The 15,857-nt window shown below is 40.7% G+C and overlaps 1 protein-coding gene across 1 annotated transcript in view; it reads right to left on the minus strand.

Moving 5' to 3' along the window:
* Window positions 1-15,857, minus strand: part of Ust (uronyl 2-sulfotransferase) — a 298,281-nt gene that overhangs the window by 106,083 nt on the left and 176,341 nt on the right. The window contains exon 3 of the mRNA XM_031380355.1: window positions 5,477-5,632. Coding sequence (XP_031236215.1) covers window positions 5,477-5,632 — 156 coding nt within the window. The remainder of the gene's footprint in view (window positions 1-5,476; window positions 5,633-15,857) is intronic.

Below are 15,857 nucleotides of genomic sequence, written 5' to 3' on the forward strand. Positions count from 1 at the left end.
GTTTTTTGGAGGGGAAACTAGGAATGGAGAAGTTTACATGTAAATAAAGAAAATATCTAATAAAAAATAAAATAAAATAAAAATAAAAATTGCTAATTAAAAATTAAAAAAACAAAAAAAAAAGAATTTTCTGGATTCCTCCCCAGCATTTCATACAGAAGGGCATTGAGCCTCTAGGATTCCAAAAGCTCTGCTGGGGAGCGACCATTGCATTATGGGAACAGCCTTTGAATCTGTGTGAGCCCAGGTCCAAGCAAGCAGAGCCATCATACACAGTCACTACTTCCAGTTATTTCTGGAAGGTGACAAATTATCTCAGTTTCTCACCCAGAAAACAGGGAGTGACACTTACTCACTGGTATATTTTTGGTCCCAAATGGTTAAAATGACATAATTAGGGGAAACAATTCACATGTACGCTTCCCATTTGCTTTGAACATCCCCAAAAACTCTAGCAGAAAAACAGATAGCAAAGTGATCTGCTTTTGCTAATCTTTGTGATTCGGAGGCCAGTTTCTGCGATTCTCCAACCAGAACAACAGGTTCCTCTCCCTTCGAGATACCCAGGGCACTCTGACCTTCACTATACATGGCACTGAAGTCATTTCAGAGCTAGCAAACAGGTTGTGAAGATTCTTGGCCTGACCTTCAGGGAATGGGAGAAGTCTCTCAGCAGTCACACTAGACAGAATCTCCACTTTGCAAGATCATATAAGTCACCGCTCCTAACTGAGATCTATATTTAGGGTACAGATGAACCAGCGTCATCCTGCGTTTATATTATATGCAACGCAAAGATCCGACACTTGGCCAGTACTGGTTACAAGCTCTTCTGTGGAGGAGTCGTTCAACATACGATTTTCAAAGGTGTGCCTATTTCTAGGAGAGCAGATGTAATCATTTTTATAGGCATCTTAACATTTGGTCTCTTCGTGCTCCATCTCCTGCTTAAAACTCCCCTAGGCTCTAAAGTCTTAACCCTTAACTGTGAGCGTGCAGATGCATGTTTGCACATGTGTGAGCACACGTGTGCATGATGATAACTACCATTTAGGGGGAAATGAATGAGCTCATTTAATCCTGGCTCAGAGAAATGCCTTTTGGTTGAATGAAGTGGCACAGATAAACCCAGTCTTATAAACTGGGACATAATTTTGAAGTTTACTTATATGTCAATAGTTTGGATCATGGAACATATTTTTTCATAAAAAAAAATGGTCTGTATAGTAAATAGATTCCTGGCCTAACACACAAGAAACTGTTCAACTCCTATAGTACCTGGAGTAAAGTTCTTGTTATTATTATTACTGTTATTGTTATTAATTTTGAGGGAATAGTTTTCCATAGGAACAATTTTCAGAGTTCTACTGTTTAAGGAAGAGAGCCACTGACCATAAAATTTTAACTAGTCTCCTAAATCACACCGACATTTTCCCTTTAATAAATTACCAAGAAGAACAGCTATTAATACCACAAATTATTTCCTGAATACGTTAAGTTAAAATAATATTTCTTTCTCTGTTGTCATATGTACTTTCAAACTTTAGTAAAAGGGATCCCATGGAACAAAGACAAGTCTCGCAGAACATCACAGAGAGAGACCAATCTGGCCTCCTGTCCTTCTGTTTCTTGGCTACCCTCCTGTGTGTAGGGGGCAGGTAAGCTGAGAGCATGGTCCTCATTTTTATTTTTATAGCAGATTTGTATATCTACTTTTCCTTCCAAGCCGTTACTTTTGCTTTCATTTTTTCTTTAACTTGTCTTATAATTTAATAGGAATTCATAGTAAGTAATGAAATATAGTCCAGGTCACACTGACCACAGGAATCAGAACCACATAACACGTGGAATATGCTAGAAGTTGTATAAATAGATCGCAGCATCATAGTACTAGAAAGAACTTAAAAAGATTGTCTCGCCTATTCCCTGGCTTCCAGACAAGCCAATCATTCCAAACAGATGAGAGCTTTCCCTTCAGAGGTCTTTAACCCTTTCTAGTAACCACCTATTTGCTGCCAGTATATTTTTATTCATTTTTTAAATTTAAATTAGTTTATTCATGATTACACCCGTATTTAAATCAGGGAACAAAGTAGGGTTATCTACTCAGAACTCCCACAGTGCAATCAACATTAGAATTCTGTGTTCCTTCCCTTGGGCTGTTCCTGAACATTCCAGTGTCTGATTTTTCAGTCCTTTCTTCTGTGTTCTCTGGGCTGTTTGCAAGCCTTCAACAGGGGCCACCTGAATCTAGAAATTGTCTTACAAGGGATCTAGGAATTCTGCATAGAATGCACACACAGCAACATGCAAGTATAATCTGATAAGCAGGCTCCCAGGCTTGCACACAGAGGAAGGTAAAATTTAATAACCATGATAACATCATAGACTATTTATAGTCATTTTCTTGTGGGCAGCACAAAGAAGATCATAATCAGCCAAAGTAAGGGAATCAAAGGGATTCTATTATTATTAAACAACTTACTCATGAGACATGACCTCTCTCTCTCTCTCTCTCTCTCTCTCTCTCTCTCTCTCTCTCCACTCTCTTTTTGAGGCAGTGTTTCACCATGTAACTCTGGCTGACCTGTAACTTACAACATAGACCAGGCTAGCTTTCAGCCCATAGAGATGGACCTGTCTCCGCCTCCCTGCTGCTGGGATTAGAGACATGGTGGTACCATACCCAGTTCCATGACTTTAAATGAAAACGTTTCTTTTCATTCCTTAAATTTAGTATGTACAAATGTATAGGTGTTCATATTGTGTATGCATGTGTATGAACACGCTCATGGAGGTCAGGGGGTTCAACAGTTACACAGATGCTCTTTACCTTATTATTTTAAAAAGCTTATCCATACAATGTGTGTGTGTGTGTGTGTGTATGCACATTTATGTGTGTGAAAACATGTGTATGTGTATGTGCCACAGTACATGCACAGAGATCAGAGGACAACTAGGGAGGTCAGAGGGCAGCCTTGGGATCAGCCTCACCTTCCACTTTCCTTTGAGATAGGGTCTTTGCTAGCTTTTGTTGGTTTGTTTTTCGCCTCAGGAGTGCTCGTGCTACATGTTGCCTTTACTTCTGTCTTAGGGCTTTACTGCTGTGAACAGGCACCATGACCACAGCAACTCTTCTAAGGACAACATTGAATTGGGGCTGGCTTACAGGTTCAGAGGTTTAATCCAGTATCATCAAGGTGGGGCCATGGCAGAGTCCAGGCAGACATGGTGCAGGAGGAGCGGACAGTTCTACATCTTCATCTGAAGGCTGCTAGAAGACTGGCTTCCAGGAAGCTAGGACAAAGCCCATGCCCACATTGACACACCTCATCCAACAAGGCCACACACCTCCTAATAGTGTCATTCCCTGGGCCAAGCATATACAGACCATCACATTGGTTCTCCATATTGCTCCTCACAAGGAAGCAAGCACTCTTGCACACTAAGTCATCTCCCATCGACCCACACCCACCTTATTTTTTGAGACTTCAGTAAACCTGAAGTTTCCTAGGTTGGCACCATGGGATGCCCAGACAGCCCTAGGCACTCAGCTGGGTCAGAAGACATAGTGCAAGGCTCACGGATGTTCTGGGCACTCATGCTACATGGGTGATCTGAAAGCAGAGAGTAAAGACAGGAAGTGGGACCAGGCTATGAAAATTCAAAGCCCACTCCTGGGAACGTACTTCCTCTCTCCGGGAAGACTCCGAGTCCCAAAGACTCCTTAACCCTCCCAAACAGTGCCATTAGCTGAGGGCCAAGGAGTCAAACACTTGAGACTATGGGGGACATTTCATATTCAAACCATAACAGCTTGGTGTCAAAAAAAAAAAAAAAGGCTCTGTCCCTTTAGAAACTTATATCACCCAGTGAGTGCCACTTACTGTCAAGTCAAGACCACAATATTGAAGTTTCAGCATGTATCCAGTCTTCAGCCATTATCTTTTCCTTTCTTGGAGGTGCACAGAGCCGTGTAGACGGAGGCATTCTGTCTACATTTTGGACATTCATATTACATTGGCCTTTTGTGTTTGTGCTGGAGGATTTGAATTTAGGCTCTCATGGTTTGCCCTGGGGCGAGGGTGGGGGGGCAAACACTTTACTCAATGAACCACTGCTCTCTCGCCTAAAGGAATGACACTCTCTGTCTACAATCAGATTGCCAATGCAACATGAGTGCCAGCCTCGTGCTCCTGCCCGCCATCACGCCTTCCAGCCAGGATGTGACTATCCTCTCTGGAAGTTTTTGTTTTTGTTTTGTTTTGTTTTGTTTCGAGACAGGGTTTCTCTGTATCCCTGGCTGTCCTGGAACTCACTCTGTAGACCAGGCTGGCCTCAAACTCAGAGATCCGCCTGCCTCTGCCTTCCAAGTGCTGGGATTAAAGGCATGAGCCATCACCGGCCCGGCTCCCTCCCCCCAGTTTTAAGTTGCTTTTATCAGGATAGTTTATCAACAATAGAAACTAATGCACAGGTTGAAGACAAGCTTTATCTTGCAGAAAGGCCGCTGAGACTACAGTACCCACATTTCCTACACCAGCTGCTGCATGGATCCAGCAGCTGCATGGATCCAGTTGTTCTCATCTCTGCACAGGTTTACCAAGCAGGACAAGCTTTGGAACTTCCTGGTAGACAGCAATACTATCATTCTGTCACAGGTGTACCCAACTCTGTGTGTAGCTATACTGGGGCAAAAAAAATTCCTGCAAAGTAAGGGGACTCTTTTGCTTGCACAGAATATAACAAATGCTATAATCAAACTATATGAACAAATGTTATATTTCCTAACAAATGTTTGGAAGCCAAGACTCGATGTGCTTATTACAATTAGACTCTTATTCTCCGTCAACCAGTCAGATTTCCTGCACAAAACAAAACAAAAAAAACAAAAAAACCCAAACAAACAAAAAAGATTTTATCTTTACTCCAAAGATTTAGGATACAGGTGAGAAAGTGCAAAGGAAGAAATGCTAAATGAAAAATTTCTCATTTGATTATGATGATATTTGCATTATTTTTTTAAAGATTTATTTATTTATTATATGTAAGTACACTGTAGCTGTCTTCAGACACCCCAGAAGAGGGCATCAGATTTCCTTACGGATGGTTGTGAGCCACCATGTGGTTGCTGGGATTTGAACTCAGGACCTCTGGAAGAGCAGTCAGTGCTCTTAACCACTGAGCCATCTCTATATTTGCATCATTTATATAATTCAGTGGTTTAAATATTTTGAGATTGTATGTTTAATCTACTTTAGCAAGCTAGACCACGGCTAATGTACGCAGTTCATCAGACCTGACAGAAGTATCCATGTACGCAGACTTCCTGGGTTTCAGATTCCCTGCACAAATCCTACCTTAAATTTCCTTCTATGCCCTGACCAAAATACAGCACACAACTGAAATTTCCACATGGAGGATATCTGATAAGGCACCCACTAGTTATGATTTAATAATAGAAAGGTCAACTTACTTGTTCATTTTTAGTAAGCCTGGTTTTGTTGTGAATGTCTGACGTGACCAAATTGAAGCCGTGCTTCTCTGACAAGATTCTCAGAAGCAAGACCACGGTGCGACTGCCACACTTGCCGACTCTGTTGTACACCACCTGGCTGGGGAAGGGAAGGACCTGGAAAGAGAGCAAGAGAAGCAGCATGAAATGTGGGCAAAGACTCGAGTGGAGTCTTCCCTCCAAGGGAACATGAACGTTGGACATGTAAATGAGAAGTGTCTCCATGTAAATGAGAAATGTCTCCATCAAGCTGATGAAAAGGAAGGAGCTAGTGTGCAGATCTATTCCCTCATTGCAGAGAGAGAACTGTCCAGCTGCACTCATTCAGACTTGACACGGATCAAATTTCATGATGTCTATAAAGCATGATCATGAGAGCACGGAAGTGTGTGCTTTAGGAAGAATGTTTGTTTATTTTTGTTTGCAAGGCACGTTTTATTAGACCATCTTAATAAGAGAAACACAAGGACATTAAAAACTATGGAGAGGCTGGGAATGGTGTGTCCCATGCCTTTAATCCCACCACTTGAGAGGCAGAGGCAAGTGGATCTCTGTAGCTTTAAGGCCAGCCTGGTCTACATAGTGAAGTCCAAGACAGCTAGGGCTACATAGGAAGACCCTGTCTCAAATAACCACAACAAAAAATGATGCAGAACTCATATGTCACTAAATTCAAATGTATAAACAGAAGAATTTAAGGATTTCTTTTTAGTAGATCCTGAGTTATAAAAGCATCACCACCACCAAGTTCAGGAAATTGTCATCGCTAGCAGAGGACTCCTGCACATGTAAACAATCATTTCCCTTTCCCAAGCCATGCTAAGCTCCTGGAACCATTTATATACTTACTGTCTCACTGTTTCACCTAGAGGGTTCTAGAAAAATCATGTAAGTGAAGTAAAACTTGTCTTTTATGTCTGACTTTTACTGAGTAGACTGGTCTCCAGTGTCAGCTACGCTGTAGAATGGGTTAATACTCCATCATCCTAAAAGGTTGGACACCCTTGCAATGCATGAACAAACTGGATTCTGTTTATACATCGGTTGATGGATAGGTGAATCACTTCCACTTTTGGCTGACATGAGTAATGCTGCTATGAGGATATGTGTACATGCTTTTGTGTGGACATGTGTTTCCAATTCTCTTATGTACATACCTATGAGGGGAGCTCCAGGACCCACAACAACTCAACGTTTAGCATTTTGTGCAACTGCCAAACTGTTTTCAATACAGCTGCATGGTTTTATGCTCCCCTCAACAACGTGCAAACATTCCAGTTTCTCCATATCCTTGCCAGCCTTTGTTATGGCCTGTTTTTGTGTTTTTACTTTTTATTATAAACATCCCAGTGGGTGTGAAGTGCTATCTTATTGTGGTTTTGAGTTATATTTCCCCAGTGGCTAATAATGTTGATCATCTTCATGTTTGTGTGTGTGTGTGTGTGTGTGTGTGTGTGATTATTTTCTTTGTACAAATGTATATTTAAAATTTTTACACTGTCAAGTTGAGCTGCCTTTTATGGATACACTTATAGAGTTTTGTATTCATATTTTCTCTTTATTTCTAGAGAAATGAGTCGCAAATGTCTTTCTCATTCTTTGGTTGTCTTTTCACTTTCATGATAGGGTCATTAAAAGTCTAAAAGTTTTAAGTTTTTTTTTTTTTTTGGATCCATTTATTTGGCTGTTCATGCTTCAAGCTCTCTCTAAGACAATCCCTATTTTCTAAGAGGTTTTCACTTTAGTCCTAACAATTTAGCTCTTTGCTTTGAGTTCATTCTTTGTACCACACTGGGTAAGGCCCAATTTTATATATTTGAAGGTGGCTATCAAATTGTCCCAGCCCCATTGAGTGAAAGCCTTCTTCCTTCTCCCTTTGTCGACCTTACTGACAGTCTCCTGCAGGACCTAACTGCCTTGGCTAGGATAACTTTGATGTAAGTCTTGAACTTAGGAAAGTTCTTTCAGCTTTGTTCCTTGAGTGTATAAAAACAAATGTTGGTCATTCTCAGTCCTTTACATTCCCAGAGGAATTTTCCAAAGGAACTGTATAGTCACCTTTCCCCAAAAGCCTGAACTTGTCATTGAACTTTTGATAGCAATTTCATTTGATGCATAGAACAGTTTGGGGATGAGCGCTAATGCTAACAATGCTGTCTTCCACTCACGAACACAGGTTGTTCTTCTATGGACTCCACTTTCTAATTTGTTTCACTGATATTTCAGTGTTCAGTGTAAACCCTCCAGAGTCTCAATTTACTCTTCTTGATGCTTTATGGATGGAATTATTTCCTTAATTTTGTTTTTAGATGGCCTATGACCAGGAATACAGTTAATTTTTATATATTGATCTTAAATTCTGTCATTTTGCTAACTCATGAATGACCTCTAAAGATTTCTTCTATGTGGGATTTTCTACACGTAGGGCGATGTCATCTGCAGGGATATTTTTAACTTCATCATTTCCAACATGGCCTTCTGATTTCCATTCCTTTCCTGATTAGCCAGAAATAATGACCTTGATTAACTACAGAAGCATTATAAAAAAGTGCCTATGATTAAATATTTATACCTCTAATAAGTCATTATTTCCAACTGGAATACTCGGCCCTGTGCACTAATAGATATACAATAATCAATAGATACACAATAATCAAATCTGATAACAGCTTCTTTCATTCAGCATCTTCTCATAACAGAAGGTTGTAAGAAAGTCCCCAAAAAGGACGTAGCACAGCACAAAAAAGCCACAGACACACGCACTCAAAACTCTCCTCTACAACTGTAAGGTAACTTATTATCTTGAAATGGCTTACAGGTATGAACTTAGAAATAGCCACAACATCTCTATCATTCACTCAATAACCAGTTACATGCCAGTGCTAGATAATTCTTCCCATTCCTATTGTTCTCTTACATCTTTAGGGCCAGCCAGTTCTTGCTATGTGTCCTCATGCTCTCTAAAATACACTTTGTATAGACAAAGAGTCTTAGCAGATGCTAACTGTGTTTTGACCACTCTGATAAATTTAATGTGCTGTCTAATACTAATATGGTGATTCTGGTAAAATTTGAAATCAAGAGAATATTCAAATCCAGATGATATTTCTAACAAACTACTCACAAAAGTTATTGGGATAAAAGGATAGTCACGGTAATAGGTCTTCAGTTTGAATATTATCAGTGAGTACCTTCCCTCAAAGTCTGTTCTCTGGTAGCTATGGCAACCTGGATATTTAGAGATAGGGAATGTTTGCAGGTATAAGCATGAGTCAAGGAGTCTGGCCTAGGTTGTTAAGGTTAGCGTGGAAATGTTAATATAGTGTTTGTTGCTTGGTCCTTCAGTATAGCCAGAGAGGGTACCAACCTCAGCCATGACAGAAACTGCCCACATAAACACAGAGCTCAATTCCTCTGTAGAAAGAAACTGCTTGAATCTGGTGAGCTGGCTCCATAGACCAAGGCAGTTGTTGCTGAGCCTGTCAACTTGAGTTTGATCTCAGTGACTCACATGGTAGAAGGAAAGGGCCAGCTCCTCATAATCATCATCCATCTTCCACACATAATCTCCCATACACATAATAAGTAAATGACACACACACACAGTATGTATACCCCGCACATAACAGATAAATAACAATAAAAGGAAAAAGGGAGAAATTATTTGATTTGCCCTCTCCTAGAGATCCCAACTTGTAACACAATAGCAATCGCTGAAGAGAACTATTATATCCACATCTACAGCCTAGAAGCTCTTGGCTTGATGTGAGGAAACACTTTATACAAAGACTTCAGGCACATCTAAGACAGACTAAAGGGAGAAAGGGGCACCTGGTAGAGACCTTCTATGAAAGCATCCTTTCTCCTGACTTGTTCGGAGAGATGATATGGAAGCATGCTGATTGTTGTACAGATTCCTTTTGCTAGTAACTAAAAGTCAGGTAACCTTTAAGTTTGTGATTAATCAGTCTTTAAAGCCGCTAGTGCATCTCTTTCCTTAGTGTTGCAGAAAATCTCAAATAATGGGCCAAGATGTTTTCGATTATAAGAGGAATTTACATAAGATCAAGGATCCCTGCACCAAGATTGCAGCTATGCCTAGGACAATAATGGAAAACAAAGTGTCTTGGGACACTGTCCTCCATGTATAACTTGGCCACTGGCCTCTGGAACTGTCTACCAGAGAAAGATTGGGCCTGTTAACTTTTTATCATGGAGGAGGGGGTTATGTGGTGTCATAGCCCCCTGCCATAGGATTCATAAACAGTTACAGATAGGAGAGAGGTATCATGAGGTCCTAACCCTCCCCACAACTGTAGGTACCTATTGGCTACTAGGGAAGAGGTTTCAATAGGTTCTGTTTCTTCCTATAGGTGTTTTAGGCAGTTAACTTTTGCTGGGGGATTGAGGGCATCACAAGACCATACCTTCCCCCAAGGATAAACAGACAATTAACCTTTGTCAGGGAGATTTCCCCCTCTAAGTGCTGCTTAATGAGTTGTCTATGCACTTACAAGTAAATGGAGTTAAACCCATGGCTTTTCAAGGCTAGACTTGAGTGACATCATTTCTGTGGTCTGTCACTGGTGTCCCCTTGGGGAGGAACAGACGTTTGTTCTCCACCCCTAGGGAAAGGTCTCAAAACAAAGAAAAAAATATACAGCATCCACACTCTAATTTCACTGTTGTAGAGCCATTTAACGGGAGTTGGAGAACACGGCATCCCAGAAGGCCTCTCAAATCACAATTTGACCTGAATTCAGAGAACACAGTATGATATGGCGTCACACACAGTCCTCTCTCCAATTCAAATTGTTCTTCCAAACAACCTAGGAGAAGCACTTAGGATGGACAGAGAGTCAGGCTAAGTCAACATGTTGGTTTTGCGTACTGTTGAAATGAGTAGTAATGGCTCCTAGCTGTTCTTGGGAGAAATAAAGATTTACTTCTGAAAGTCTGCTTTGCAAATCCATCCTGCCACTTATTTTGAAGGGTATTGTTTGAAAATATGGTGGAAAGGAGACTTCTAGATTGTATAGAAGATTGATCCTGTCCTGGCCCCTGTGCTGTGCTAAATGTTTTAAATTCATTTTTAAAGGATTTTATACATGACTACAGTTTATATATCAAGTGTACCCTCCTTTACCCCTCTCCAGCCCCTCTCAAATTCCTTCCATTATCTCTCAAATTCATGATCTCTTTTTAAATTGTTATTGTCACACATATGTACACATGCTTATCCATTATAAATACGCTGAGCATGTTTAGTGTTTTGGTGGTGAATACTTGGGATTGGATGATCTATCAGGGAGCTCATCTTTAAAAAAAAAAAAAGATACTTCCTCATCAACCAGTAATTGCCTGTAGTGAATCTTTATAATCCTCATTAACAATGGCATATCAAATAGCCTTATTGCCTTTTAATCTAGCTGTGCATTTCTCTAAGAACTTATGTAACACTATTAACATCTATGTCACTCCCTGTGCACCCTCCTCTTCTCCACAGACCATAGCTCCTAGAACAATGGGTCTGATGTTCAGAAGCAACTGTTATAATCCATCTTTCCAGCCCATGACCCAAGACTGTCACCCACTACAATCCAACCCACCTCATTTGACTAGACGTCTCCATTCTTTTTGTCATTCCAATCTCAAAACCCCTGCAAGAGAGTGGGGTCAGATCTATACGAATGAAGTAAGAGTCCAGAGAAGTCAAGTGCCATTTCCAAGGTCACAAAGCATGAGCATCACATGGAACAGCTGAAGCCCAGCTCTCAGCTTTTCTCATCCCTAGGACCACACTCTCCTTCCTGGGCCATCAAATCAAAAGGCAGAGGGAGCTTTTTGCTTGACATCTGTGGCAGAAGTACTATTTCTTTTCTTGGGTCATGCATGTAGCTAACCTCATTAAGCATGCTATTTTTCAACAGTCAGCTACCGCCATCACCATAGGTAACATCACTGAGTATCACCCAGGTACCTAAGTGGAACTGACAGAGGTTGATTAGACTTTTCCTCCATCCTCAAGACTCATTCTAAGGAACTAATGCAAGCTCAGGGTGTCAACACCACTAATCAGAGGAGGAGGAAGCATGCTGGACCTCCACATTGCTCCTTTCTCTGTGATACCCTTGACAGTGACATGTGTGGTTGTCATGGGCATCGTGAGCATCTTCCACTAAGAAAAGGAGAAAAAAAACAAGGAACAGTAACTTATGAGGTAATGTGCATAAAATCCTTAATGTACTCAAAAAGATAAACATATCCCTTCGAATAATATGCTTAATGACTGTGAGGAGATGCTATATTACAAAGTCCATTTTCATCAATAGGCATTTGCCAATGGGGTAGGGGATCTGCATCTCTCATTTGAAGGATTGTATTAATCTCTATGCACAAGTTCTGAATTCATACTCTTGCTCTAGGTGCCCTAGAGAGAAGTGTCTACCAAAAGCCTTCATTGTTGCTACCTCCAATAATTCTTCAAGTTTGACTAGTATGGGTATACGAATGTTATGTCTGTGGTTTCTATTTTATGGCCAATTTGTAAAAGTGAAGGAGACTCCAAAATATTTCTCTCTATGAATTATGTATTTTTGTGTTTCTGCCTTGTAAGTTCTGCAAATGCCACAACCCCCCAGAGCCTGACAGGCCCATGTGGAACATGCCAAATAAACAGAAGTCCTTCCAAATCCTAAGCATAGCAGTAACTACCACCAGATGACGGCCACAAGCATAAGGATGTATCCCAGGCTGGAAAGAAGGGGGAGGGGAAGAGGGGCTCAAGGCAGAAGATGACTCGGTCTGAGTGAAGACTTCAATGGCTTTTGACTATAGGACTCTTGTAGGGGGTGGCATTATTGAAGAATTGACATCACTGCCAAGCTTAAATCCCTGGAAAATAGCATTTAATATAATGATGTGGTTTTTCAAATGGCTGAATATTCTGATTCTTTATAGAATTGTATCCCCTGTACTCAGATTCACTAGAGAACAGTTTCAGGCAGTGGTTCTCAAACATGGGACCTGAACCCCTGGGTTCTTGAGTGACTCTTTTACAGCAAGTCACCCAAGACCACTGGGGAAAGTAGACATTAACATTACAATTTATAAAAGTAGCAAGATGACAGCTATCAAGTAGCAGTAAAAATAATTTTATGGTTGGGGGGTCACTACGTGAGGAACTGTATTAAAAGGTCACAGCATTTGGGAGGCTGAGAACCACTGCTTTAGGATAAGGACTGGGAATTACTAAATGGCTCTCAGGGGGCTTTGATACCAGGTAGCACTGCTACAGAGACCCCCAAGCTTTCTGCATCAAAGTGATTTAAAGGGGCTCTACGGCCTAAAAGATGAAAGTAGATAAAACGGCTCCCTGCATGATCCCAGCCAGGCCTGGAGGGCTGTGTCTAGCTTGTGCACCAGTGGTCATGTCTCCTTTTGAATTGGCACATGTTACACAAATTAAATACCCCTTGAAGAGTGTCTATTCACCCAGATGGGCTAGAGACCAGGTGTGCTGGTTAACTGAATGTGTAGTTAACTGAAACTCTCATCAAACACTGTCATGGTAGTAGACCTTTAGAGCCAGTGTTAAACTCAATAGGAACAGATTTTCCTCAATGAACAAAATTGTCCTTGGTGACTTTCCAGAATTTCCACTTCATAGTCAAACATACCAAAGCAAGAACAGCCACAGTCTGAATTTATTCCTGTTATGCACTGTCCAAAAACCCACTAAGCTAATCCACACTTTCAAGTTTCCCATAATATCATGGTGCTGGTGACTTCACACCTTCAAGACTAGGTTTTCTTCATTTGCAAATGGGAGGGCCGAAATACCATCCAGTAAATTATCTTCCGGAGCTCATACATTACTGTGTTAAGTCTGCATTTTTGTCAACCCAAATGCTTTGAAAAAGTGCTAGAAACGCTTTTAAAAATGTCAGTCCTCCATGAGGACTTACAATAGGAAGAAGAGCAATTGGTAGCCCTGTCCATCGTAAGACCTACAAACCTGAACAAGGACCAGCCCAGGAAGCTAGAATAAATCATATAAGAGTGGTACTTTTCTCTTTGGGGTAACTAACAATTGGACTTAAGGCTTGATCAATGGGAGGAAATTCATGCAGGGGTCTGTAAACATCGCTACCAACCCACAGCTGGAGAGGTAAGGCTGGAGAGACACAAGAGGAGAATGTACCATTGCCACTTTCCCAAACTAATACAATTTCTGGATGTGTTCTAAACACTCCCTTATACCCACAGAGAATGAAGTGCTCACCCTTCATCAAAGATGTTCTTTTCTACAACAGATGCTACAGAGACCCACAGCTGGTAAAAATTCAGAGAGTCCACGGTGACGGGGTGCCTAACCTCAATCGATACATCTGCAATTCAACCCATACACCTAAGGCTTGGGGACTATGTGGAAGAGTGTGGAAAGATTATAAGAACCAAAGCACAAGGATGCTTGCAGCAAGAACATGTCCTCAATATATGATGGAGGAATTTCACTCATGAAATGCCAACACTATGGTTGCTTGAACTATACCTGCACAAGGGCAATGCTAGTTGACATGCCAACATGGATGGGCGATATTTTGCAAGGTCGAGCTAGAGCTATAGGTGGACAATGGCATCTGAGAGGAAGAGAATAGATTTTTTCCCCCCTGGGACTCCTAGAAAGATTGTCTAATTCCAAGTGGCTACCCATGGATACATCCACACATAGGCGATGCTAAATTGTGTGCGTGTGTGGATGTATGCATGCGTGGGTGCATGTGTGCATGCATGTGTGTGTGCATGCATGCGTGCACATGTGTGGTGTGAAGCAATGATAAAGAAGAGATCATGAATTTGGGAGGGAGGGAGAACAACAAAGAAGGAGTTGCAGGGGAGAGAAGGGCATGAATGATGGAGATGCATTGTTCATGTATGAAGCTCTTAGAAAAACTTAAGCACAACTAGATTTTGCCATGATTTGCTATGAAATATATTCAAAGTAGAAATATGTATTCAAAACAGAAAAAACAAAACCACCCACAAAAGTTTCAGTGATTTATGACGATGGGTTTCAGTTTCATAGATGTGCACATTACTATTTTGAAAGTGTAGGTATCTATCTGTCTTATTCTTGTCCAGGCCTGGCATGTAATATATTTACCTTAATCTCTTACCTTGTTGTTTTAGTTTTAATCAGCTCCTTCCAAAACTTAGGAGTGAGACTCGCTGACCTCTGCTCATCAGTGAACCATGTCATGTGCTTTATGTATGAGAAGTATATATAATGCTATATATGTATATGTGTGTGCACATATATATTCACAGATATATGTATATATACATACATGTATATGTGCATACACATATACTTATATAGTATGCACGTATCTCCCCATCTTTTCTCAACACCAATACCGCTTTTGCCCTCAGGATGCCTTTCCTCCATCTTTAAAGAGGAAACACAGAGGGTCCATTTAAGAATCCCATTTTCCCTCCGCATGACCCTTGGATACAAAGTTCCCCCTAGCCACAAGTCTGCAATGACAGCCTTGTGCTCCTCTAATTACTCATTCACAACCTGTCTTCTCTCAGACACTGCCAAATCTCCACCTTACGCTTCCCCTCCCCCGCTTAGTGCTGTTCTCTGTCTAATGCTATCTATAGAAAGATAAATATAGCTAATAAGTCCATCTGGGTCCTTCTGTGATACACAGAGTAGATAGTTAATAATGTGCCTGTCTATTAATAAACAGGATGGAAATATTAACAATGTTTATCATGATAAAGTATGTTCTTTTGGTTGCCTTCCAATCCTAGAGAAGTCTATGACTTCTTGCCTAATTTGCAATGTTAAATAAGAAAAAGAATAGCAGAGAAGTCAGTTCCCTGGATGGCTGGAGGTCTTGAAATATCATTGTCCACAGTTTCCTTCCTGCTTAGACCCCATGTGGTAAAGTGTGGGCTACATGGTGCTGACAAATATCCAGGGGTGTGTTATGTGATTTCTTGCACTTCTAAATATCTCCGTCTTCATTTCTGCCTTGTACAGCTTCATTACTTTACTGCAGCCATTAAAAACGAAGTCATTTTCACAAGGAGACAGAGGTAATTTTTTTTTTTTTTTTTGGATACAGTGATAAAGCTCCCACCATTGGAGCTTTGGAGTGTTCTCCACTGTTCAGCTCGATGAAGTATTCATGCCCCAGATGACACTAACTGAATACCATCAAAGCTATAGATGAGAAGATAGATACCTGCAAACTTCAAATTAATGAACACATAGAAAATCTTCATATTTAAAATGGAACATTCATTTTGAATTTTGAATCACTCTGTT

Source organism: Mastomys coucha, unplaced genomic scaffold, assembly GCF_008632895.1.
Source record: "Mastomys coucha isolate ucsf_1 unplaced genomic scaffold, UCSF_Mcou_1 pScaffold2, whole genome shotgun sequence".
Lineage (NCBI taxonomy): Eukaryota > Metazoa > Chordata > Mammalia > Rodentia > Muridae > Mastomys > Mastomys coucha.